The sequence below is a fragment of the Salarias fasciatus genome, chromosome 13 (genome assembly GCF_902148845.1).
Source record: "Salarias fasciatus chromosome 13, fSalaFa1.1, whole genome shotgun sequence".
Taxonomy (NCBI): domain Eukaryota; kingdom Metazoa; phylum Chordata; class Actinopteri; order Blenniiformes; family Blenniidae; genus Salarias; species Salarias fasciatus.
Window position 1 is genome coordinate 27,910,582 of NC_043757.1, and position 26,951 is coordinate 27,937,532.

At 44.2% G+C, this 26,951-nt stretch overlaps 1 protein-coding gene across 1 annotated transcript in view; it reads right to left on the reverse strand.

Moving 5' to 3' along the window:
* Nucleotides 1-4,031: 4,031 nt before the first annotated feature.
* The window catches only part of LOC115399602 (cytosolic phospholipase A2 zeta-like), a 40,107-nt gene continuing 17,187 nt past the window's right edge, over nucleotides 4,032-26,951 (reverse strand). The window contains exons 10-21 of the mRNA XM_030107091.1: nucleotides 21,760-21,864; nucleotides 21,127-21,161; nucleotides 20,887-21,025; nucleotides 16,515-16,651; nucleotides 16,209-16,431; nucleotides 16,011-16,128; nucleotides 14,095-14,232; nucleotides 13,894-14,001; nucleotides 10,104-10,283; nucleotides 9,333-9,505; nucleotides 6,425-6,611; nucleotides 4,032-4,834 (exon numbers count right to left, since the gene is read on the reverse strand). Coding sequence (XP_029962951.1) covers nucleotides 4,626-4,834; nucleotides 6,425-6,611; nucleotides 9,333-9,505; nucleotides 10,104-10,283; nucleotides 13,894-14,001; nucleotides 14,095-14,232; nucleotides 16,011-16,128; nucleotides 16,209-16,431; nucleotides 16,515-16,651; nucleotides 20,887-21,025; nucleotides 21,127-21,161; nucleotides 21,760-21,864 — 1,752 coding nt within the window. The 3' untranslated portion in view covers nucleotides 4,032-4,625. The remainder of the gene's footprint in view (nucleotides 4,835-6,424; nucleotides 6,612-9,332; nucleotides 9,506-10,103; nucleotides 10,284-13,893; nucleotides 14,002-14,094; nucleotides 14,233-16,010; nucleotides 16,129-16,208; nucleotides 16,432-16,514; nucleotides 16,652-20,886; nucleotides 21,026-21,126; nucleotides 21,162-21,759; nucleotides 21,865-26,951) is intronic.

A 26,951-nucleotide genomic window follows, 5' to 3' on the forward strand; every position in this document is an offset into this window, starting at 1 on the left:
GCTGGGCATACAGGTGAACTATGTAGATTTGAAGGTTTCCAATAGATTCTGGTAAGGGTCCTGTAGTCTTCCGACTTGCAGACATAGTTCACCTGTTCATCTTTACCCTTGGCTCGGCTCTCCCGCGCCGGCACACCCTGTCAATTCAGGCACGGCTGGCAAACTACACATCTATGTTAAACTACATGTAATCAACACTAGCTAACTGATGCAGGGCTTGTCAGACAGTATTTGGGACACTAAAGTCATTATGGGCTCTATGCACAACTCAACCACTTCCTTAACTTCAGGAGGCTCCTTTGCTTCCTACCTTTCATGATAGGATGAGCTGATTATGCAGGTGTGTCTGACCATTACTGTTGTGGTTACAGAAGTCAGACACACCTGCATTAATCAGCTCATCCTATCATGAAATACAGGAAACAAGGAGCCTCCTGAAGTTCAGGAAGCGGTGAAGTTGTGCATAGAGTCCATTTAGCTCATTTAGCTACACTAAACAAATTATTCAGCTGATACTGAACCCCATGAGTTTCACAGCAGTGGTGCCACCAGTGTGCCCTGGCTGTGCTTTAGTATCCGCTCTGTTAACAGCACCCCCCCAACCACCACCACAACACCCCCCCCCCCCCCCCCCCCCCCCCCTTCAACAACCACCACCATGCACACACTGCATCATGTCATGTCCAGCTTGGAAGCCTTGTACAGAAAGATGCTGCACATACTAAGGTGGACCTCTAATTTAATAGAATATTAGGATTCTGGGACCGATATGTGGTACAAGGAAGCCTGTGAGTAACTCCATGGGTCCAAATTTGGATTCTACATAGTGATAAATGTACGATTTGATACCAAAATCATTCAAATAGGATAGGTCTATGCAATTTTATTGCGAAATGCAATGTTACTGTATATTAAATGGCGGCCATCTTGCAAAATGGCCGCCATCATGAAATTATTGGTGGCTAATGGGTTTTATCAAAAAAGCAATGCCCAAGGAGCATGTGTGCCAATTTTGGTGCTTGTTTCCACAAGTGAACAATTCTCCTGTAATTTGCAGTTATCTGCCCCACTACTGCGACCACATGCGAGTTAGCCAGGCGATAGCATGCGCTGCAATGCTACGAGCAGGAGAGAGAGAGACCTTACCACAGTCAGTGTGGAGAACAGACTCGCACCAAGCAGAGACACACCGGTCACTCAGCAAACCCAGGTGAGCCTGATCACTTCTGCAGTGTGACAAACACTCAGAATTGCATGGATGTGACGCAGAGAGAGACACAGGGGAGAGACCGGAGCTTAAATAGCACTCCCAGCTGATTACTCATCAGCTGCAGCTGCAAAAAATTATGCCAAAGCATCATTTCTGAGCTGAAAGAACAGTTACATGAGTTTAACGGGGCAGTCACTTTGGACATGTGGACTGATGACTGTAGAAAAATAGGCTACATCTGTCACATACTACACTATATCAACAACAACCGGGAGCTGGTGGAACGAGTGCTTTCTAATCCCCAAATTCCACATACTCCATGTCCGGTCCGGTCCGCTCCGTATTCTCAAAACCCACAGCGCACGCATCGCTCACCTTTGTTCCGCTTTGTTCCGCCCGGCCGGAGAAGCAGAGAAGTGCATGCGTGAGGAGCACATTCAGGCCATTCAGAATAAAATGCATACATGGTCCTGAATATGTATTTTATAGAAAACATGAAATTTATGGACAATATCCTACAAATAGGCCATATATGCAGCTGTGGAAACATTCAGAAACATTTGACTATAGCTTGATTACAGGCAAAACAGAAGTTTATGTCATATAAAACTTGAAAGTGTGTGTTAATTTTTTGTTTGTACCGCTTTTCAAAGTGTATATTTTAATCAGTATTCTGTGTCTATTCGTGATACGTGTATCTGAAAATTAATGTTAGGACAAATAAAACATCTTTAAACAGTTTAAAGTTTTTAATAAAGACAAAATGATTTTATTTTGTATAAAGCCGGAGGTTGTTGGATTTCTCTTTCCTGTTTGGTGCATCTGAACTGTGGACATTTATGCGTATGGAGACCTGGACGGACCAGGCCAGAGAGAAAAATAGATCTTGGTTCTATTTTGGACTGACGGAGCCGAATATGGTGGAACGGAGGCTGTGGAATCAGCTACAGTCATTAAAATAGCAACGCATTTGCTGCGGGGGTCGGACCGGAATGGACCGGACCGCACCGGACACGGAAGATGTGGAATTTTGGGGTGAGTCGGAGTGGGACAGTACACTACGTAAAACGGCTGAAAACATCAAGCCAGCAGTCATCCAAGCCCTGAGAAGATACAACATTGAGGAGTTCTTGTCCAAACTTGTGTACGTTACAGACAGGGATTCAAACATAGTGGCAGCCCTTCGCAGAGTCACAAAACTAAGCTGTGCTGCACATGTGCTAAACACTGTACTGGCCACAACCACTGGGAAACCAGGCCAGGAGGATGTGTTTGGAGAGGAGGTTCCTGCACTTATCAATGGAGCAAAGTCACTGGTGACCTACACACAAATCTCCAGATGCGGCTGAAAAAAAAAAAAACTGGAGGCATCAGTGGAAACGCGCTGGAATTCAATCCATACTATGCTGGAGTCAATCAGCTGTCAGTATGAGGACGTTTGTTCCTTGCTGCTAGAAAGAGGGGAAGAGAGCTGTTTCAATGACTTGCCTGAAGAAACAGTGATGTTTCTTGAGAAGTTCAAGAAGGCTACCAAGGCACTGGAGGCATCCAAAACTCCATCCCTTCACCTCCCTGCTGTGTGGTTTGACCGCCTGAAACGCCACCTGCAACCATCCTCCACTGATAACCAAACATTTTCCTCTCTGAAGGGAAAATGCCGCAAAATCTTGCTCGACAAGTACGAGGTCCACCTCCTGCATAAGCTGGTCATGTTTCTGCAACTAAAGCCGAAAAGTCTTATGCCATGTTTCCACCGGCCGCGTTTAACGCGACTGCATTCGCACGACAAATGACACTGCGTCGTGCTGGATGCGCGAGCTTAAGCGAGCTTCTCGCTGTATTCTGAGCTAGCCACAATGGTCCCGCAAGAGCCAGGTTCCACCTGTCAGAGTGGTGCAGAGGGTCTGTCTGGTGACAAGTAAGGAGCTGACAGCCGAAGTCGCTGACATCCAGGGTTCCCACATCACTGAGGCTGCTCTTTGGGGGAGGAGAGGGAATGGGTCCTCGGGGGCCAGAAACTTCTCAAACAGAGACTCCATCAAGGCTTCAGGTATTGTTTGTCGTGAACTGTGGATATTTTCACCTTCCTCCATAAGCAATCTAATTATTTTCACGGACCCTTATTTTAGTTAAAAGATAAGTCCTGGTCAAAGGTCACTCCCAAGTTCCTCACAGCATTCTGGTCACGGTCTAAAGTAACTCCAGGTCCCTCTCAGTGGTTCTGCTCCTGGTCTGAAGTAAGTCCAGTTTCCTGTCAGTGGTTCTGGTCCTGGTCTAAACTGAGCCCAGGTTCCTCACACTGTTACTGGAGGTTAAGGTAACACCATCCAGAGTTACTAGATCATTTCTCTCTCAGATGCTTTGGGCCAAAAGTAAAAACTTGTCACGCCCTGTGCCCCAGCGGCCATGTGGGGATGCTCAGGGCCGGTTTTGGTTTTGTTTGTCCCTTGTGCTGGCCCTGCCCCACCTGTTTCTGTCTGCTCCTGCCTCCTTACCACCCTCATGTGTTGCACCTGTCTTGCCCTCTATTTGAGTCCTACTCCCCTGGTGTGTCTTGTCCGCTCTTTTTGGGTCTGTCTGTATGCTTCTTGCCTGCATGTCAGCTCAGCTCAGCGTTCCTGTATTCCTGCGTTCCTGTATTCCTGCATTCCTGTATCCTATTATTCTGTATCCTATTTTTCTGTATTCCTGAGTTCCTGTTCCTGAAAATAAATGAGTTTGTACTCCACCTGGCTGCCTGCGCATGGGTCCTTCCAACCTGCACCCAAGACAAAACTTGTGTTTTATCAGAGTTTAAAAGCAGAAAATTTCCACTCACTCATCCAGACTTTTATATCTTTAATATAGAAATTGAAGTGTTGATCATGCAAAGTTTGTGTTAAGGGAAAACTTAAATCACAAGTGATGCGATTGGGAGTTCATTGTCCTTTTGAAGTCAAAGAACCTTTAATTGAAACTACAGTTGGCATAAAAGAAGCAAACCAGGCAAATGTCCAGTTAAATAAAATGTTCTTCAACCCTCATCACATACGCACATTACCAACCACAACTGCTAAACAGATGCCATAAGGTCATCTTCATCAATAACAAGAACTTTGAAACATCATCCAACAACTTCATGTCTCATTCAAGAAAAAAACCCAAATCCCCAAACCAACTCAATCATGCTACAAGCTAACTATAATATTCCAACCACAGCTTCCCTCTTTCAGCATTCTGTGTCATTTATGAGCATCAAGTTGTGGAAACTGTCTCAACACTGAATTTCATTCATTAAGCAACTTCTTCATATGATTATTTAGACTAATATTTTACTTATTTTCAACCCAGTTCACAATAAGTTTGTCAACTGGATGCAGAACAAAAAACATTGTGTGTTTCCGTTTCATGTGAAGAGCTCTTCTTGGTCCTGGACTCAGACACTGGACTCCTTCTTCTGCAGGGCCTTGCGGAGGACCTCCTGGATTTTCTCCTTGTTGTTTAAGATGTTGTAGGTGGTCAAGTCCCCGAGAGCATCATAATCCTCCGGGGAGTAGGTGAAGTTGTTTGTTGTGTATGGAGAATCTTCACTGGTCACATCCACCTTCCCAGCCTGGATTTCCTCCTCAGTCTCTCGTTTCACACCTGGAAGGGCACACCATGAAGGAATCTCATTCAAACTAAACAATTCCCACGGAAATTGTGGCTTTGTGCCTGCAACCTGCTGCCGAGTATTCTTTAAATCACTGATTTACCAAGACAACCTGAAAATTTGGAAGTGTTCCAGAGTCAGTTTCACCAGTGGATGCTCAGAGGGGGACACCACTCTCAAAATACGTACTGGGCAACATGGTTCCTGTCATCACTGTTTCATTAACAGCACAACTTATCCAACCCATCAGGATCTGTCAGACTCCGCATGAACCTCATCTCTCTGACATCTTTGCATGGATCAAATATCAGTGGTGGGCACAGCTAACCAAAAAGTTAGCTTTGATAACGCTAAACCGATAAACTGCTAGAAGATTTAGCTGAAGCTAACAATTACAGCTAACCGCAAACTTTTATTATATGAGTGACTTGTAGACTCTGTCTATGGACTCAGTAAACTGACGAATTAGCACTCAAGATTCCATTGATGAGCCGGCGCGTCAAATGCACATGTGCATTTGTTGACGTCACACCATGAAGCAAGCATGTATGCGAGTCATTCAAATACCCCCGGAATCTTGAGTTCCAGGGCTTTCTAACAGTTTTTGAATCGTTTCAATTGGACAAACGGATCGGGAGTTATATGCATTACAAAATCCATGTTTTTTCAAAACAATTTTCAGTGTTTTTTTAACCACAGAGAGGAGACTTTTCATTACTTTGCACAGTAACAGAAGCACGTACGAAAGGCGTTCAAGTACCCTTGGAAACTAGAATCAGCCTACATTGGTTCCCAGAGCTACCACTACACTAATGTGTAAATTTAGCAGAAGCTAATTAGTCCGCTAATGTTTTTCAAAGTTAGCTGAACAGCTAATCCGCTAATGAAAATGTGAGCTTCGCTAATTAGCGGTTAGCTGATTAGTGGACTGCGCCCACCACTGTCAAACATCCACATGGATAACTCAACCTTTTAAGACCCAGTTTTTAGTCCTGCTCCAAACTCTGGTGACTGATGACCAGAGGTGGGCAGAAAGTACTTTCCCATGCCATGTTTTCCATGTACCCAGTCAGTTCTCGAAGAGCTGGGCTGATTGTGATCACCTGGGCCCAGAACTGTTTATTGCAGGTGATTCAAATCAGCCCAGCCCTTTCTTAACTGACTGGGCACAACAAAAACATGGCATGGGAAAGTACTTTCTGCCCACCTCTGCTGATGACCAGCTAACTTCTGGGATTCAGTACATTCAGACCTCTATTACAAATGGAGCATGAACTGTTGCACAAAACCTCCCTGGATACAGTTTGTTCACAGAGGAAATGTTTGGTTTTCAAAACAGAACAGAGCAGATGAAATCCCTCCACTCACTGACCAGCAGACTAAACTAACAGAGACCAACCTGTCAATCACAATGACAGACCGAGAGACAGCTGAAGAGAGAGAAAGTACTCCCAGCACAGCAGCTGACATTTACACCCTTGAGTGAACTAAAGCCAAAATGTACTACAAACAAAAACAGTTCAAAACACCCTTTACAGTCTGGTGGAGACATATAAAGACAGCACACGTTGAAAATCACTGACCAGGTTTTTTATGTTGTTGATATGAGAGGTTGATGAGTGGGAAATGCATCACGATGGGAGCCTTGGGGTTCTCCTCATCCTCAAAGACGTAGACCTCCTGTAATGGCTCCTTTTCCAGACCGGCAAAGTCTGCGTCGGGGAACGGGATGTCATGTTCTTTACAGTACACAGCGGTGTCCTCCAGGATCTGCAAGATTCACAACAGCCATTTTCTCTTTTAACAGTGTATTGTGGCTGTTTCTGGAACAGCTGGAAGAGGAAGATTGATCAATCAATCAAACTTTATTTCTAAAGCACCTTCCAACCGCCAAAAGGAGCACAAGGTGCTTAACAGAGTAAAATAAAATAAATAAGTAAAAAACACTTTAAGAAACACAGTACTAAAACGGCCTAAACATCAAACGCTAAACGAAAAAAGTGTGTTTTGAGATGACATTTAAAGACATTTAGTTCAGTGACAGACTTTAAATGCAGAGGAAGAGAGTTCCAGAACTTCGGGCCAAGAACAGCGAAAGAGCGGTCACCAAACTTTCTATATCTTGCCCTGGGGACAACCAAGGAGGTGTGGCTCGATGAGCAGTTAACAATACATCTACTGATGCTCAAACTTGGACACATCATCAGTGTTGTATCCTAAATTCGTTGGGTGTTTCGGGTCTTGCAACAGACACCCTCCTCTAGGCGACCCGACCGAGGTGGTCAATTCTCGACCTGTGTCCAAGTGGCATGCTACCCCCACTGCAACCACTGCATAGTGTCCTGGCGGGTTGATAAATTTCCAACAGCTCTGAGATGGAGGGGGGGCATGCCCATTTATAGCCATAAACACAAACACCAGAATCTTGTATTGGACTCGAAACCTCACCGGAAGCCATTCGAGAGCTTGAAGGACCAGAGTAATGTGTGAGTATTTTGAGGAGTTGGAGATGAGACGAGCTGTTGCGTTCTGAACCAACGGGAGTTTATGGATGAGTGAGTGATTAAGTCCAGTGTAATGGGCGTTACAATAGTCAAGCCTTGAGCTGATGAAAGCACGAGCAGCCTTTTCTAAATCTGCCCGGGACAGGAATGGCTTAACTCTGCTCAGAAGCCTTAGTTGGAAAAAGCCCGCCCTCACAACTGAACTGATCTGCTTTTCAAAGTTAAGACCATTGTCAAAAATCATACCCAGATTCCTAACAGCAGAAGCAAATTGGGGAACGGTTGAACCAAAATCTGGAGAACTGCGGGTTGGGTCAGGACTGAAGAGGATGTATTCTGTCTTTTCCTCATTCAAATTAAGAAAATTCTGGGACAACCACTGTTTGATGGTGTGGAGACAGTTATTGAGAGGCTCTAGCGCAGAGCGATCATTATGGATAACTGGAAGATAAATCAGGAGATCGTCCACATAAAAATGGAATTGGATGTTGTGACTGGAGATAAGTTGACCAAGCGGCAGCATTTATAATGAAAACAGAATGGGATCAAGAATAGAGCCTTGAGGCACTCTAGACGAGAGAGGAGCAACAGAAGACGCAAACTCATTTATATGTACCGCAAAAGATCTGTTTGAGAGATAAGAAGAAAACCAGTTGAGAACCGCACCCTGCAGGCCTACAGTGTGCTGAAGTCTGGAAATGAGGATGGTACGATCCACGGTCTCAAAGGCTGCGGTTAGATCTAGTAACACCAAGACAACAGAACTTCTGTTGTCTAGAGCAGCCAAGATATCATTATGGACCCTCAACAGAGCAGACTCGGCGCTATGTCTCGACCTGAAGCCTGATTGAAATTTGTCCACAATGCCATTAGAATTAAGGTGAGAGAGAAGCTGCGAAAAAACAAGCTTCTCCATCAGTTTGGACAAAAAAGGCAGGTGAGAGATAGGACGGAAATTAGATAAAAGGGAGGGATCCAGACCGGGTTTTTTAAGCAATGGTTTTACGATGGCGTGCTTGAGAGCAGCTGGCACAGTGCCCAAACTAAAACAGCTGTTTATGAAGGAAACAAGGCATGGGACAAAGATGTCAACAGCCTCCTTCATAATAAGAGCAGGGACAGTGTCTAGCGCACAGGTTGTAGACTTCAACCCCTGGACAGCTATTTTGAGGTCCACGTGAGTAACAGGGTCAAAATTCTCAAGCACACATTGTGCAGCAGGATTGGATGTGAAGGCTGTAGGAACAGGTGTAATAGCTTGCCTAAATAGACACAACTTTGTCCAAAAAATATTGCTTAAAGGCATTGCAAAGGCTTAAAGGTTTGTTCAGAAACATCATTCAAAGCAACAGACACAGGGTTAATTACGGAATTAATGGTTTTGAACAGTACTCCAGGGCGGTGGCTATTGTTCCTGATGAGATTGGAGAGATACTGCCCTTTAGCATCCCCTACTGCCCTCTGAAAGGCGGTGAGGCTGTCCCTAAAAATGTCCAGTGACACCTGTAACCTGTCCTTCTTCCATTTGCGTTCCGCTTGTCTACACCGTCGACAGAAGAGAATAAACACCGACGCTGGATAAAAGAGGCTATTGAAATTCGGAAACGTGCCCCTGGGACAGTTAACCTGGATGAGGGGGCCTTTTTGCTTTCATACACCTGGGATGCTGTACTCAAGAAGTCAGACTGCAGATGGCGCTGTTCTCCCGCTTCCACTAGTGGAAGAATAATGCCAAAATCTGTATAAATCAGCTGACAAGATACGTCAAAACAACATCACGTGACAACACTCTGAGGAAGATGGCTGACAGCCTTCGAAACCGTCAGTAAGGTAAACAAACAAATACCACCTGGTCTGAGAAAAAGAACTTTCGATTTGGATGTTTAAATGTATCTGATCAAGGAGGTTTATAAAAGGTAAGAGTCTAACTGAACACTAGAAAGACTTTATTTGGGCTTTCAACGGATGTTCAGGGTCGGCTGCTCACCTTCAGGAAGCGCTCTCCATCCCACGGGAAACCCAGAGATATGATGACGTCCACGTCTCTCTCTGGCCTCAGGACCGGCACACAGCCCTGCTTGATGGAATGACCGGCATCCACTGGGTGCAGAAAGGCGTCGCTGGGCGTCAGGCGACTCGGGATGGAATCAGGATGTAAGTCTGTGCAGAAAACAAAGGTAGGGGAGGATATATGACAGATTACTCCTCAATGACTCTTCAATCAAAAACAAATATCTGACATGTTCAGTTTTCCTGCAAATTTGAAATTTGTAGATTGACATTAGCTAGAATTGTTATTTAATGCCTAAAAAAAGCAACAATCATTCAGCTGATGTTAATGTGTGAATCAAATTTATGAGGCTTTAAAAAGACACTTTTTAAATATATAGTTTCTATTTTTCCATCTGTTTTCAAAGAGCAGGGAAAAATCTGAGGTTAATATTGAACATTGTGAGATTTTTTTTTTCTTTTACTGTTTGGGACGAATGAAAGAAGTGGAGGGTAAACATTATGAAATATCACTTAAAAATAACGAATTGTGTGTCGCGCATATTTTCTCTGTGCTGGCAATTTTTGTTGGTGAAAATGTGTTAGAAATATCAGAAAGTTATCATTTCTTTAGTTTATCTCATTGTACGTTCACATGAGTAGCTGTTGAAAGTACAAACATGAGTTCACACAATAATTTAGGAAAAGGTGAACCAACAACGTGCTTTTAGCAGGCAGCTGCTGCTGAACGTAGCATTTCACGGCTGACCTTTGTCCGTGTTGAAGTTGCTGTTTTCTTTGTAGTTCCAGCGCAGGGAGAATCCACGCATGAAGTTGAACATCTCTGCCATTACTACTTCATCCCGCAGAAAGTCAGACACCCCATCAGTCACATCTGATACAGGGTCAATGACCACCGTGTCCAGACCAGAAGGTTCAGAGTCCGTTTCTGAAAACAAAAGTCACTTTTCAGGATGAAAGGGAGAATGTGTTTCTTGAAAACTATTTCATTGGGTTGATATTTAGAGCTCAGTGGTAATGGTGGTTGCCCCATTATTGGTTACCATCAAGACTTCATAATGTTGTACGACTGACTCAAATAAGGCATATTTGCAAAAAATTGCTCGTTTGGCAGAAAATTCTCCAACGGAGGAGAACATGAGTTTTCATTTGATTCTGATCAAAATTTTTTGTTATTGTTCAATTATTCGAAATAGCAATTTTGTTTTGAAGAATTTCGACTCAGTCATGACAGACAAACTCAGCTTTAAAAGAATTAAAGCTGCTCTGTGAAGCAATGAATATAGAATGTACCGATGTTGAAAGCATTTTGGTTCAGTCATTTCACGTATGCTGTAGGTGGCTGAAACAAGCAGCGAAGCAGTGTTCTGAGGCAAGAATCTAACATTCAATATGTAAATTAATCTGTAAATCCCCAATGTCTGTTAAATTCTGCAATTTGTGATTTGCAGATTTTAACATTTGCAATATACATACACCATATTGCCAAAAGTATTTGCTCAGATCTCCAAATCCTTGAATCCAGGTGCTCCAATCATTTCAATGTCCACAGGAGAAAAAAAAAAAAAAAAAAAAAAACCCCAAAAAACCACCTCCACTGTTGAAGTAACTGTTTGGAGCTGTGGTCATGAGGTCTCCAGTGTCTGTTGTGACTGCAACCCCCGAACCTGGTGGTGGACACTATAGGTATTGACCGATGGGTCTCCCAAAGTGGCTGACGGGTACTGGCAGGCCAGGCGACTGCAGCTCAAGTGGTTGTGGAGGCAAAACTTTGAGCCTGGAAAGAGTTTAGGGAGACCATGGAGGAGGACCATTGGTCAGCCTCAAAGAAATTTTGGCAAACCGTCCGTAAGTGTCACAGGAGGGGAAAGCAGGTCTCCACCAACACTGTTTACAGTGGAGGAGGGGAGCTACTGACCTCAACTGGGGATATTATCGGATAGCAGAAGGAATACTTCAAGGATCTCCTCAATCCTGCCGACATGTCTTAAATGGAGGAAGCAGAGGCTGAGGTCTCAGGGATGGAGTCATCCATAACCCAAGCTGAAGTCACTGAGGTGGAGGGGAGGATTCGACTGATAGCTGAACCTCACATCCAGGAGGAACAACATGGTGTTTGTCCTGGTCGTGGAAAAATCAACCAGCTCTACATTCTCCATTTGGTGTTGGAGGGTTTGTGGGAGTTTGCCCAAGCAGTCCACATGTGTTTGGATAATATGGAGAAGATGTTCAACCTTGTTCCTCGTGGTCCCTTGTGGGGGGCGCTTCAGGAGTATGGAGTGCAGGTCCCTTTGCTAAGGGCCGTCTGGTCTGGCAGAGCCGAGAGCCCAGGGCCCAAGAGCTCAAGAGTCAACCCCACCCACTCAGGCCATGGCCATGACCATACCCAGGAGAACAGGCCCACACAGGCGTCTACACGCCCTAGGCCAGTGCCCCCCCAGCATTCGACCCCGAGATCTAAGGTAACACAACCCCCTGAAAACCACCCGTCCCCCGCCCTCCTGCCTGCCCAGTCCCCCCAGCCCACTGCCTCCCCAACATCACACCACCAGTCAGCTTTAACTCAAAAACTCTCACATTCCAGCATCATCTATCCATCAACCCCCCCTGAATGAGAAGGCAAGGGAACACCCAACCAGGCCCCCGACCACCCACAGCTGCCGCCCCATCTCCACCCGCACAGCTCCAGGGCCCCCCTACAAACACGCACACACACACCAGCAGGGACCCAGAAACAGGGGTGTGAAAGACCCCATTGCCCTCTTCTCTCCCACTCACGAGTGGTGATGAAGTCTATGCAATTAAAATTGAGGGGCAGTAACCATGTGGTGGTGTGAGCAAGGCCAAACGAGCAGTCCCACCTATCCCTCCCAAGTCCCCCAGATGTGCGTGTTGTATATATTTGGTCATGTTGGATGACGAGTTGTAATTAAAATTCAGAGGCGAGCCACCAAAGGAATGAAGTAAATGAGGCCGCTTAAATGGCGCCCTCCACCAAACCCAACATGATGAGCACACCTCCCAAGACCCTATGTGTGTGTGAAAAAGACCAAACTTTGCAGATCTTAGTGTCCTGTTGGCTTTATCGAGCCTGGACCATAAGATTGACAGGTGGATCAGTGCAGCATCTGCAGTGATGCAGTCATTGCATCAGTCCAATGTGGTGAAAATTTACTCATCAATCTATGTTCCCACTGTCGCTTAAGGTCATGGTTGTGGTCGACTTGAGACATGTTGACATTAGATGTCAACAGCAAGAGGGCTAACACAGCTGCTGTCTGACAAGTTGAGAACCAAGCAGAGGAAGGTCCAACAGCTCCTTCCACATCAAAATGGAATGGAATGCTATTTATTTAATGCCTGTCCCCACCCTTTTGCTGATGGACATTGGTGATGACCTGGCATACTGGGATAGGTGCGATGGCTGATCTGCTGAAATGAAGCAGAACTGAAGCTGGACTGTCTTATGTCTCACACTTCTAATCATGACTCCCTTTGGAACCGTGATCTGAATTGATGCACCTTATTTTTTGATTACCCCCCTTCCCCAAACTCTTGTTTACCCTTTCAAGATAAGGTGTCACAAATGGCTTCCTGGGTGTCTCTCCACCACATCTAATTCCTTGTCTGAGCAACTGTGCTTGGCGGATAAAAAAAAAAATTCTGATTATGAGCTCTTGCAGATGACTTAAACGACAAGGTCCCACGCAAAAGCAACCAAAATGAGCTTCCTCTTTAGTGTGGTTGGGCACTCCTACTACTCCTCCACATCCAGAGGAGCCAACTGAGGTGGCTCGGACATCTGTTTAGAATGTCCACTGGACGCTTTTCTAGGGAGGTGTTCCGGGCATGTCCCACCTGGAGGAGGCCCCAGGGAAGAACCAGGACACGCTGGAGAGACTATGTCTCTCACCAGGCCTGAGAATTCCTTTGCCTTCAGAAATTCATCCTGGAAGAGTTGAAGCTGTTACAGCTGCAAAGGATAAACTTGACATCAGATTAAATACTGAAGAAATGATGTCAGTCAAGTTCATTTGAGTGTGAAGGCAGCCGAGAAAATACTTTTGGCAATGCAGTGTAGCTATCAAAAAACAGTAAACTCCAATAGATGGCGTGTATCTGTGCACCTTTCACAATTCACATGCCAATATTCAGTATTTGCATTATCAGATGAATTTATGCTGCACTAGATCATGTTGACAATGTATCGAATTACACTTTTTTTCTGATATTATTTCAACATGAGCTCAAGTCAGAACAAATTGAATGAAAACATCAAAGTCAATTAAATGAAATCATACTTGTGGACGTGTGCTTGTATCTGGTTAAAATCAGATCCTGCACGAGGAAGAGTTCTGTTGTTTGGAAGAATGAATCCCAAAGCACAAATATATCGGTATCATCTAGATTCGAGATGAACATCACATGCTGAAGTCGGTTTGTGCTGCCCTGCTTTGCAGCGCTTGGTTGTTCCAGCCTCGACACTCACCAGGTGAGTTATGAACATAACTTTCCTCCTCTATATCTATTTGTTGTACCTGTGACTCTGACTTTGGCTTTAAGCTGGTCGCCCCATGGAGTTTCACGACCTGTGAAGAACTTCCACAGCTGAGTGATGGACAAAGCAAAGTTACTGCTCCATATTCCTGAAGAGAAGAAGAAACACAAGCAAACATGAATTGAATTTTTGTTATATTTGTGAAATTCCTCTGCATATTGAATGAAGACCAGAGTCTCACCAAGAAGATATGCGATGCGGAGCTCTGGGAGTTTGTTGATGATATAACCAAGGAAGAACTCACTTCCAAAGTTCTCAGTTTGGACAAACGCTCCATACTTGTGAAAGCCGACCTCATAGGGGGTAAATTCACACCACTCTGTCAAAAGGATCAGTTAGAAAGTCAGTATATTTAACAGCTGTTAGTAGTTTTACTGCATTTCTTTTTGCTCTTTTTATGGTTCAAGTTAATGTCAAAGAAACCTGATCTGATTGAGACTGAAGTTGACTAAAGGGGTTTGCTGAACCTGACACAAGACACGTCACTCCAATATTTAATATAATTGTTTAACACAGCCATTAAACATCGACAGCTTGGAGAAAAATGTAGATGATCCTTGTGTTTAATTACTGTTTGAAATCTCTGTAGGCATGATCACCTGTGTTAATGATTGCTTTTCGTTAGGAAAGTGGTCTGCATTTGAGTCCTGCTACCACACCTTTGATATACTACTCATCAACACCTATCAGTGTTTTAAGGGCAGAGCCTTGCAGTAAAAGAAGGCCAAGCTGACTGAAGCTCTGCTGTGTTCAACTGAGCACCGAGCAGGACAAGATCAGCTCCACACAGTAATTCTTAGTGCTGATCAAACTGTCCATGAAGTTGGACACTTCTGGAAGAATTTTGTGGCTCACACTATCAGAAAGCCAATATCTGACTGTAACAGTTTATTAGTTCATAGTTTAAAGATCTTTCAGTGACAGAAACTCCTCACTTCAAACTGGAGTTGATTGATCTGATGTGATTTGAGTGCAATTTATGATTTACAATAGCTATTTGTGAAGTAGATCATGTGATATGATCATGTGCAGAGCTGTTTCATGAAATCTGAGGGGCCCAAGCAAGGCAGACTTGGAGTCAACCCAAGAGCAACTGTTTTCACTGACCCCACACAAACTACCAATTCAAGAATTCTGGGACAGCACAGGAGCAGAGTAAGTTCCTCAAGATATTCTGGCTGTGACTTTATTGTATGATGGTGTTGAGAATGGTTTTGGGTTAGCTAAGTCATTTCATGCACAGAAAGTCAGATATTGGATGAATTAAACATTTGAAGCACCCATCATCTCTCACAATAGTCCGTGTTGCAGTTCATCAAAATGTCATCAAATCTGACACATTATATTTGTGCAGTAACTCAGTAAGATGTTTGTTCACAAAGTCCTGTGTGTTTTATGCTCATGCACTGCCCCCCAGTAACTGGACTTGAGTCAGGTTGTTTTTGTTGGGTTCATTTCTGCATGGAAGCACGGTCACTCCACAGCGTGGTAAAATGACAATTTCATCGGCGGGTTACCCTCAGAAGATCTTTGTCCAAAAGTCACCTTATGTTGAGGTATTTTAATCATGTTTTAATTAGTGATATTGAGTTTTATTTGTCAGCAGTTCATGAGGAGTTTTGAATGAGTGGAGACTTAGCATGTGTGTTGCTAACTGGTAGCATTTGCTAGATTCTTACAGATATATTGTCTGTTGGCTGTGTACACAGAAATGCTGTCCGATAAGTTAAAACTGTTCAATGTGTTGGTTGAGATGTGTTTTTTGAGTTAATTCATGTTGGTGTTTGAATTACTTGTTATTATGATGTGTACATTGATATATATTTTCTTGTGTTCATTTTATCAGTTTTACTTAAAAGATGAGAGCACTTCTACAGCTTGAAGTATTTTTTGTTCACTATCTGTCTAGCACAATCCAGTACGACTGTGTAAGGACATAATAATTATCTTTGTTCATTTCAGATGTAAAAGGTCCAGTGGTGTTGGTGCAGTTCCACCTGATCAAACTTTAGTGTTGTAGTACTGATGAGAGCAAATCATGGTCATCAGCATGAAACCAGTTTTGACACAAATCAAAACGTCTTCCAGAATATTTACCAGCTTCACTTCCACTGCCGTGCAGGTCCTCTTTCATATTGACAGCAGCGTAGATTGGTAAAGGGTTTTGACCTTCATTCACTGCCATCTGCTGCTCAGACAGGGTACTCTCGACTTTCTGCAATCATAAACTCCATGTTATAACACTTGGTAACCTTTAAAATATTTGATCAGCCAGCTTAACTTTCAGCTTCTCACCTCCCCAAAAACAAGTTGCTCAACAAACAGTCCGGCAAAATCAATGAAGGATGAAATGTGTCCCTGCTCCTTTTTCTCTGCCATTTCTTCTCTGTAGTAGTGCAGCTTCTCGGGTGAGAAGACCTCCAGGACGCTCTTTGTCATCTGTTCTTTCTCAAATGAGATGACTTTGTTTAAGCCTTGCTGTGACCAGTTTGCCTCCCGATACAGAGCAGACAATGCCCTGTTCACCAAGAAAAACACTGATGTTACTTTCCTTTTGGCTGGCTGTAAAACACAACTGAAGGTCTCTGTTCTCTTCCTCACCAGGTGGATCCAGAAACACCAGTAAGGTAAGTGACAGCATCCAGGACCCCTATTTCCTTCAGACCCCTCAGGCTTCCCAAAAAGCCCGTCATTGCTCGAGAGCCTCCGCCTGAAGATGCCACTGCTATAGTTGGAACCTGGACACAGAGAACAGACAGGGATTCACACATTGCTATGTTAACGGAGTCAAAAGGAGCAGCATCAGAAAAACAGCTTAGAGGTCGGTGAAACTCAGACATGATATTCAACCAAAGCAAGTGTGAGGAGAATAATATGTATATTGTAAAATGAATATGTTTTGCCAATATTAGTAAAATTCATGTTCCTTTGTTAAAAATTGCCCCCCCCCTGAACTACCACTTCAAAGTGGTGCGAGAGTTTGAGTGCCTGCGTGGTCCCAGGAGCTATGTTGTCTGGGACTTTATGCCCCTGGCAGGGTCTCCCATGGCAAGCAGGTCCTGGGTGATGGGCCAGACTAAGGGTCGATAGAGGTCTATGAAGCTCCTATGATGAAGTTACAATCGAGGTCCGTGACGTCGCCCGGTATGGCGCAGCCGGGGCCCCACCCTGGAGTCAGGCCTAGGGTTGGGGCAAGCGAGCGCCTGGTGGCCACACCTTTGCCCACGGGGCCCGGCCGGGCTCAGCCCGAAGGAGTGACGTGGGCCAGCCCTCCAGTGGACCCACCAGCCGCCGAGGGAACCGTACGGGCCGGGTGCAGTGTGGATTGGGTGGCAGCCGATGGCAGGGTGCCCGGCGACCCGATCCCCAGACACAGAGACTAGCTCTAGGGACATGGAATGTCACCTCGTTGAGTGGCCCGGGAGAACCTCAAAGCCTAGCAAAGGTCAACAGTTGGGTGTAAAGGAGCAAAACCAGGCCTATCGGCTTGCCACATCCAGTAACCACCACCCCACCAGCAGCAGTGCTCAGCCAGTTCCCTGTGAGAGGTTATGAAGGTACCTTTTAAAGTCACCCCAACATTTTTCAAAAAGATGAGGTTTTTTTCTTCATATTGAACATACATTTTTCAGAGGTCATGTATGACGCAATTTCCTTCAGCCACATTGGAGCAGTGGGTGGGTTTTCACTTTTCCATAATATTGCAATGCGTTTATTTCCAGCAATTAGGGATATCCTAAGAAAATGTTTTTTCCTCATTCCATCTAGAACAGATAGGTCCCCAAGCAAAATCAGTCTTGGCGAGTGAGGGATCTCTATCCCTGTGACATTAAGAATGTGGTCCCAGAATTGTTTAAGCTTTACACAATACCAAAACATATGAATTAGACTCCCTACTGCGACTTTACACCGAGGACAAAGCTCAGAGATTGTACTATACATTTTGTGTCATCTCTCAGGTGTAAGATAAACTCTATGAATGAGATTCAACTGAAGAAGCCTGTGACGACTATTAAAGGTAAAGTTTTGAGCTGTACTGCAGAGTGTTTCCCATTCAGAATTTGTAAAGCTGAAACAAAGGTCCTGTTCCCATTTTGCTCTGCATTTCAGGGTTTTATTGGTTAACAGATCTAGTATCAGAGACACCATGTCCTTCGGGTGTCGGATGTCTTTTAGGATCTTGTCAGATACAGGAGGTTCTAGAGATGTTACGCATCCACCTTATTGGGAGCAGATAAAATGTCTGACCTACAGATACTTAAAGAAGAGTGCTGTTGGAAGATTGAAGGTGTCTCTTAAGTGTTCAAAGGATTTCAGTGTGTGGTTTTCATAGAGGTCACCAAATGTTTGAATCCACCACTTCCCCGTCAGACCGTCTCTTAGTGCTGGTGGCAACGCTGGGTTATTGTGGAAAGGCATGTTATTATGTAGATATGTCACACTACCAGTGCGGAGCTGTATAGTTGACCATAGTTAGACATATGATTAATGACTGGGTTATCTGTGCCGTCTTTCAAAGTGTGATATAGTTTAATATACGGGATGCCAGCCAGTGGTACCTCCGCTGCGTAAAATTGCTCTATTTGCCTCCATGCTGGAGGATGGGGTATCTCTATCTGCCAGAACCAGAGGGCTCTAAGTGGAGCAGCCAAGTAAAAGAATTCAAAGTTGGAGAGGTTTAACCCACCATGACAAGAGGCACTGTACAATGTTTTGATTTTAATTCTGGGCACTTTACCTCTCCATATAAACCTGGATATCACACCTCCTAGTTTCTTAAAAAATTTAGTTGGAACTGAAATGGGAAGTGTTTGAAACAGGTAAAGGAATAGCGGCAGCACATTCATTTTTATACAGTTGACACGTCCTATCAAAGAAATAGGTAGATGCCTCCATCTGTCCAAGTCCTTCTCCACTTTCCCCAGCAGTGTAGTGTAGTTAAGTGAGAAGGTCTTTTCTAACTGGTTGGGAATCTCCAGACCCAAATATACAACACTTTGACACACAATTATATCGTCTGCATATAAAGAGATAATGTGGTTCACACCCCCAATCACAACCCCCGAGATGAGAGGGTGGGTCCTTATTGCTACAGCCACTGCTAACGCAAAAAGTATGGGTGATAGTGGGCATCCCTGACGTGTACCTCTTGAGAGAGAAAATGGAGGTGATATTTCTGTGTTTGTCTGTATCATAGCTTTGGGGTCACGGTATAACAGCTTGGTCGTATTAACCATATTTGGGCCAAAGTTCATTTTACGAAGGACCACAAACAGAAAGTGCCATTCAAGGCGATCAAAGGCTTTTTTCGCATCAAGTGAAACTGCCAAAACTGGGTCATTTATAGATTTAGCGAAATGAACTATGTTGAATAATTTTATGACATTGTCTACTGAGGACAGATTTTGAATAAATCGAGTTTGGCCTTTATAAACCAGATTGGGAACTATCTTTTCAAGTCGAATTGCTATAATTTTAGTAAGCAATTTATACTCGGATGAAAAAAGGGAGATTGGTCGGTAGGAGCTGCACAGCTTGGGGTCCAAGGAGCTCCAATGTTCCCATCCGAGCTAATTGTGCGTAAGTTAGCGAAAACTGTCAGCTGACCCACCTGAAGACGGTAGACGAGCTGACTTCATGATAACACTGGCAATGGATGAAGAAATATAGCCGAAATGAGCGATTTTGCAGAGATTATGTCCCGCGCTGAAGCTCCATTGCCGTGGCCCCCGTTAAACGGTTGGATCTAATTAACTTCTGGAGGACTCCGAGCTGCACGATGTTTGTCTGAGTGAGTATATGAGCATGACACACCCATAAATAAGGTCCAGGTGTCAAAAAAACAGACTTGCCCTTTAAGTTTTGGGCCTCACCAATCCCAAGCGTTGCTCAGGCCTGCAACTTTGGTGGTTTGGGGATCTACTGGATTAAACTGTCTTTCCACCACGGAGCTACCGGACTGGTGAGGAGGCGCCTTGCAGACCAGCGGACTGAGGATTGTACCGGCGTGAGTAATTATCGGCCGCCGGCCACTCAGTCGGTCCCCGCGCAGGAAAGTGCACCTCGAACTTTGGGGAACTTCGGGTTGTAAAAGACAGGACTTTGTGTGCCTCTGAGTTTGTTTTGGACTTCCCACGTTGTGCAGCGTTTTCTGTTTAATTTATTAGGAGGAGCGCTCGAGCAACGAGTTGCTTGATTTCTGTTGGGAGGGGGTTTTCTAGAATAAATGCGGGTTTTTGTTACCAATCTTAAGTTTGTCTTCTGCCTATTAATCACCCCTGCTGATTGGTGTTTTCCACCCGTGACCTCTTAATGCATAGTGGCAAGATCGCCTTGGAAATAACAGGTGGATTGTTACATTGTGCACACAAGTTTGAGCTCCTTTCAAGTTCTCAAGTAAAAAGTTAAAGATCTTGAGTTATATTGTTTGTTTGTTTTTCCCTCTGTGAGGCTGTTGGAAGGTTTCTGGGTCCTGGTTGGTAATCTAAACCCAACAGGTCCACAGTTCAGCAGAGTAGGTCCAAAATAGAAACACAATTTTTAAAAGATTTTGGTTCAAAGAAACACAAGAGCAGATAGAAAGGTTAAAATTATGAAATATGGCTTGAAAAAGGTCCAATTGTCAAAACAACAAGAATACCGTAAAATCTCTCATAGTGGCCGGGGCTTTTATTTGTCTCAACTGTAGCTGGCACCAGGCTTTTAATGAAAGGAGGCATGTATAAGAGAGAGGCTTGTATTTTAAAATTTTCAGAAAGAGCAGAAAGATGTTTTGTGTCAAATGTACTGATCTCATTTATTGTAAACAAGTATCAAACAGAGGTCTATAAGCAGAGGTTTCTGAGCTGTGCTATCTACATTTTAAAGTTGGCACAGGTTTTCTGGACTCAGGTAAACTCTGCAGGATGCCACCGTTCAGCCTGAGACAACTCTTGTAGTTTTTATTTGAATAGATTATCAGACATTGCTGTACCTTCTTGGGGTCGAGTGGAGAGGTGAGGGACAGAGTCTTCTCCAGAGCCTTCATCACCAAGGCCTTCCTCTTCATCAGGAACTCTCTCTCCTGCGCCGGGAGCTCATTATCTAGCCGAACGGCAAGATGCTCCTCCTGGCTATTTATAAGGTACGTATATGAAAAGCGTGCAAACATACACACGTATACAAACACAGAAACTTCCAACAGTTCGTCACCAGTTTTGGATCATCACCATACCTCTGCTGTGCTTGCAGGTCCAATACCACATTTTTCTGGAAAGACAAAGTGTCATGAAGATTAGCATAAAAATTCACTGCTCAACATTGCAGCGATGCTTTTCAACACTACAAATTAGGAAAATATCACTATATACCTTATGTGCCCTGGAAAATCTGTTTTAACTCTAAATAACGCTGCAATCTTTATCTGTATGTCTGATATATGGAGAGAAAAGTTGAGATAAACAGTTGTGATGAACTGTCTGAATGACTGAAATGACTCAGATTTGATCAAATTTAATCTGAAATTTAGTCTGAAATGCCTTTAAATGTCATAAAATCATTTCCCCTTCATAGGACAGATAAAGGAAAATCTTCTTATCAACTGAAGCTTGGTAAATCTATTAAAACTAAGTTTTGAATCTTCAGGCTGATTTTATTTGGCAGTCCGAATGTCTCTTCTTGTCCTAAAGTTGCAGACCTCTGCATGAAGAAGACGTATGAGTGTCTTTCTGTTGGAAGTGGAACAGTTTGTGAAAAGCGAAAGGAACCATGTGGTCACTGTTTTGTTCTCAACACACACACAGATTCACTTTCTCCCCGCTGGTCTCATTGTTCTCAATTTTCCCACCAGCATGAGCAAAAAGGTCACCTGGTCAATAGCAAGAGTGGCCGTCCCTGAGCATCGAGCTGGGAGAGGCGGGACGTTGGCAGCAGATTCCAGAGGAGCATCAGCATCATCTTCTTCAGAACCAGACTGATGGACACCAGAGAAGAGAACCACGTCGTGAGATATCATGTGTGGGATGTCATGTCAGGTGAAGAAGCTCTTTGCTTGAAGTGAGTTGATACAGAAGATGAGGAGCCTGTTTTGTACAGAAACATGGAGCTGCCACAGTTAATAAATATGTTTCTGAGCTGGTTTTCATTATTATGACACAGTTGTCTCGTTATTATGTGAAATTTTCTCATGAAGATGACACAGATTTGTCGTTTTTCCAAGAACGTTTTTTTGTTAATATGACATAGTTAAAATTATGACAAATCCATCCATCCATTTTCAACCACTTATCTGAGACCCGGTCGCAAAGGCAGCAGTCTAAGTCGAGATGCCCAGACTTCCTGTCCCCAGACACTTCCTCCAGCTCTTCCTGGAGGATATCGAGGCGTTCCCAGTCCAACTGAGAGACATGGTCCCTCCAGCGTGTCCTGGGTCTTCCCAGGGTTTCCTCCTGGTGGGACATGCCCAGAACTCCTCCCCAGGGAGGTGTTGAGGAGGCATCCTAAATAGATGCTCGAGCCACCTCAGCTAGTTCCTCTCTATATGGAGGAGTAGCGACTCGACTCTGAGCTCCTCCCCCTATCTCTCACGGAGAGCACAGGCATCCTACGTGGGGAAGTTCATTTCAGCTGCTTGTCCTTTCGGTCATGACCCAAAGCTCATGACCATAGGTGAGGATAGGAATGACGACTGACCGGTATATTGAGAGCTTCGCCTTTCAGCTCAGCTCCTTCTTCACCACAACAGACCGATTCAATGACCGCATCACTGCAGACGCTGTACTGATCCTCCTGTCAGTCTCGCCTCCAGTCTTCTCCCACTTGTGAACAAAACCCCAAGATACTTAAACTCCTCCACTTGAGCCAGAATCTCTCCACCGACCTGGAGAGGACAGACCACCTTCTTCCAGTCGAGGACCATGGCCTTGGATTTGTAGGTGCTGATCCTCATCCCTGTCGCTTCACACTCACTGTGAACTTCAATTAAGCCAACAGGACAACATCATCTGCAAAAAGCAGGGATGTAATCCTGTGACTAATTATGACAAAGATTTTTTTAAATCAAACCAAGTGTTGTCGTCTGATCAGCAGGAGACAAGTGAAGGCTGCAGTTATTTTGGTGACACTGCAGTGAATACCGGTGACCTTGTTTTATATTTTATAGTGTCTGTCATTGCTGTTGCAGCGGTTTTGTTGTAATCACAAGAAAAATCTCAGAAATATATTATTTTACTGTGGCAGTCCCATGTTTCCACAGTTCAGTATCTCAGTGACGCCAAAAGTCACATCGAAGTTTCTGAGATTTTCTAATCTTTAATGTCTCTGAAATAATACTTGTGGCCATTGGTTTAAGGCCAACTTATTTTTTTCTCAATTTCTGTTTCATTTGTCCACATTGTAAATATCATACTTCTGAATATAATGGAAGGCAGATCTTAAAGATCTGCCAGATTTCTTGGTTGATCTTTCGATTGTTGTTGCTCGTAATTACCAATGAGAGAAATATTTAGTCAAACTGAGATCATTGTTCAGTGAAGATGGATCCTCTGTCTCTTTAATAAGTGTTATACTGTAGTTTAAAAGAGAAGCTGCACGAGCTGATTGTTGACATCTGGAGAAAGTAAGTAAGTAAGTAATTTTTATTTATATAGCACCTTTCACAGGTAAAAAGCCACAAAGTGCTTCACAACACAATAAACAACAATAAAAGCAACAATTACATACAATTAAATAGTCAGATAGATAAATAGATAAATAGTCAAAAACAGATCAAATCTGGCCCGGAAACTAAGCAAATTCTTGAGCCAGCAGAAAGGTTTTAAGTTGTGATTTAAAAGTGTCGACAGATGTAACTGCGCGGAGAGAGAGCGGGAGATCATTCCAGAGCCTGGGAGCAACGGCCTGGAATGATCGGGCTCCTCTGGTCTTGAACCGAGTACGTGGCACCTTTAACAAGTTCTAATGCGCAGACCTTAAAACCCTAGCAGGGGAATAAGGCTGGAGCAGGTCACAGATATAAGAAGGAGCTTGACCATGCAGAGCCCGAAAAGTTAAAACCAGGATCTTAAAATTGACTCGGTAAAAAACTGGTAGCCAATGAAGCTCCTTTAAAATGGGGGATATATGAGTCCACCTGTTTGTGCGGGTCAGTATTCTTGCTGTGGAGTTTTGCACGAGTTGCAACTTTGAAAGCTCCTTCTTATTCAGACATGAGAACAGACTGTTACAGTAGTCTAAGAGGGAGGAAACAAAAGCATGAATGATAAGCTCTAGGTCGGTGCATGATGCCGTTTTCCTGAGTTTAGAGATATTTCTTAATTGAAGGCAACAGTTCCTGGTCAGCTGCTTGCAGTGCTGCACCAGGGACATGTCTTTGTCAAAGAAAACACCCAAGTTTCTAAGGCACGAATTCGCGGACTGCCCTAAGTCGCCAAGGTACTGCTTGATCCCTAGAATTGAAACATCAGGGGCAACAATGAGTGTTTCAGTTTTGTCTGCGTTGAGCTGAAGGGAATTTTCACTGAGCCATTGTTTTATTTCTGCCAGACAATGGAAAAAGGAATCAAGCTTCTGTATCCCATCCGGCTTAAAAGAACAATAGAGCTGGATGTCATCGGCATACAAGTGGTAAGAAACATCCTTGAATCTTTGGATGATCTTACCGGGGGATCAAGTACAGTAAAATAAGATAGGGCCCAGGACGGAGCCTTGAGGCACCCCACACCCAAGATTCATGGACTCTGATTTAATCTGGTTTGTTGACACACAAAAACTACGTCCAGACAAATATGAAGTAAACCACTGGAGAACCAACCCCGACAGTCCCACATTGTCCCTCAGTTGACTTATCAGGACGTGATGGTCAACAGAGTCAAAGGCTGAGGACAGATCCAAGAGAACTAGCACAGTGTATTTACCCGAATCAGCAGACATCATAATGTCACTGGATACTTTCAGAAGGGCTGTTTCCATGGAGTGGTGCTTACAGAAGCCAGATTGGAATTTGTCAAAGAAGTTATATTGATCAAGGTAGGGAGACAGCTGGTTGCAGACCACCCTCTCAAGGATCTTTGACAAGAATGGCAGCTTGGAGATGGGCCTATAGCTATTTCGGTCTGCCGGGTCCAAACCTCCTTTTTTCAGTGAAGGCTCCACAATGGCGTGCTTGAAAGCATTCGGAAACATGCCTGATGACAAAGAGAGGTTGATCATTTCAGTAACCCAGGGACCGACTGCCTCCAGTACCTCTAAGAACAGTCTGCAGGGGATGACATCAGAGGAACAGGAAGAGAGTTTTGTCTTGTTTACCAAAGCCAAAACATCACCAAGAGTAACAGAGTCAAAAGTAAACCACATACTGGAGATAGGCTCAATAACAGCCAGGGCACCACGCTGAGGAGGTGGCAAATTATCCTTGAGCTTCTTGATTTTGTCAGTGAAAAATTTCAAGAAGGCCTGGTTATCGACTTCAGTGAAAGCAGGAAGTACAGTCACAGCAGGGTGGACAAGAGAATTAATTGTATCAAACAACACTTTGGGGTTTTTCTTGTTCATTGCCACCAGTTGACGGATGTAGTTAGACCTGGCATTCTCAACCATTTCATTGTATGAGGAAACAAGATCCCTGAGATGGAGTCTGTGTACCTCAAGGTTAGTGGATTTCCACAGGCGTTCAGTCTTTCGGCACAGTCTCTTAAAGCTTAAAACATGCTCATTCATCCAAGGGCATGCTTTTTTATGTGTAGCCAGATTATCTTTAACAGGGGCCACTTGGTCCAAGATCTCTACACAGTGGTCATTGAAACGCTGGATTAGGTCATCTACATCAGAACAGTTTGTTAAAAGAAGAGGATCAAACAAAACAGACCTTTCTGCAGTTTTGGCAGTGATGATGCGCCTCTGAGACCTTGCTTCTAGAGTTTTGGGCTCGGAGCTGAAGTGCAAGTCACATGAAACAAGACAATGATCACTCATGTGAACATCCATCACAGACACATTTGAAATGTCCAGGCCGAGTGTAAAAACTAAGTCTAAAATGTGGCCCTTTCGGTGGGTTGGCATTGAAACATGTTGCACGAGTTTAAAAGCTTCAGTCAATGATAAAAATTCCATTGCATAGGATGAAGAGGTGCTATCAACATGAAGGTTAAAATCTCCAAGGATTAAAACAGGTTCCAACTTTATAATAGAAGATAAGAAGTCACTAAAATCCTTTAAGAAGGCAGCAGCAGAGCCAGGAGGACAGTAAACCGCAACATAGTAGAGAGAGACTGCAAAGTTCCCACCTTGACCATCTGTGATTCAAAAGAACAGTATTCCTGTGAAGGAATCACTTTACACACATAATCCTCCTTGTGGACGAAAGCCAGCCCCCCTCCACCTCGATAGGGGCATGGCTTCCCATGCACGGCAAAGCCGGCGGGGCAGAGCTCGTTTAAATGGATAAACTCCTCTTCATTCTGCCAAGTCTCCGTGATGCACGTTATATCCATGTTTTCCCTTGAGATTAGATCGTTCAGGGAAAAGGATTTGTTACCAATGGAACAGGCATTCCGAAGACCAAGATGGATCGTGGGAGACGTCATGGAGGTTGGGTCCGAGGTGTGCAGCGTGATTGGGCGAAGGCAGCAGTTACCAGGACACCAGCTGGACCGTGCAGATGGAAACACGGAAGTGCGCTGCACCGATGAACATCCATGACCAGGATTCAAGCGCTGTACAGAATCCAGGACACTTGTGGCCCGGGCAAACAGCGGCGTGGGTGCTCTGTCGCAATCATCGAGGAGCAGGACATGGCGGAGACATCGAGCGCGAGAAAGGAGCAAATGCCACAGAACTGGAAAGACGCCATCATTGTACCCATCTTCAAAAAGGGCAGCAGAAAAGAATGCGGCAATTGCAGAGGCATATCGCTATTGTCAACTGCTGGGAAAATTGTGGCACATATCATCCTCAATCATATAGAGGAAAAGGTGAGTAACCTTATCCTACCTGAGACCCAATGTGGATTCCGAAGGAACCGTAGTACCACTGACATGGTATTCAGCCCTCGCCAAATCCAAG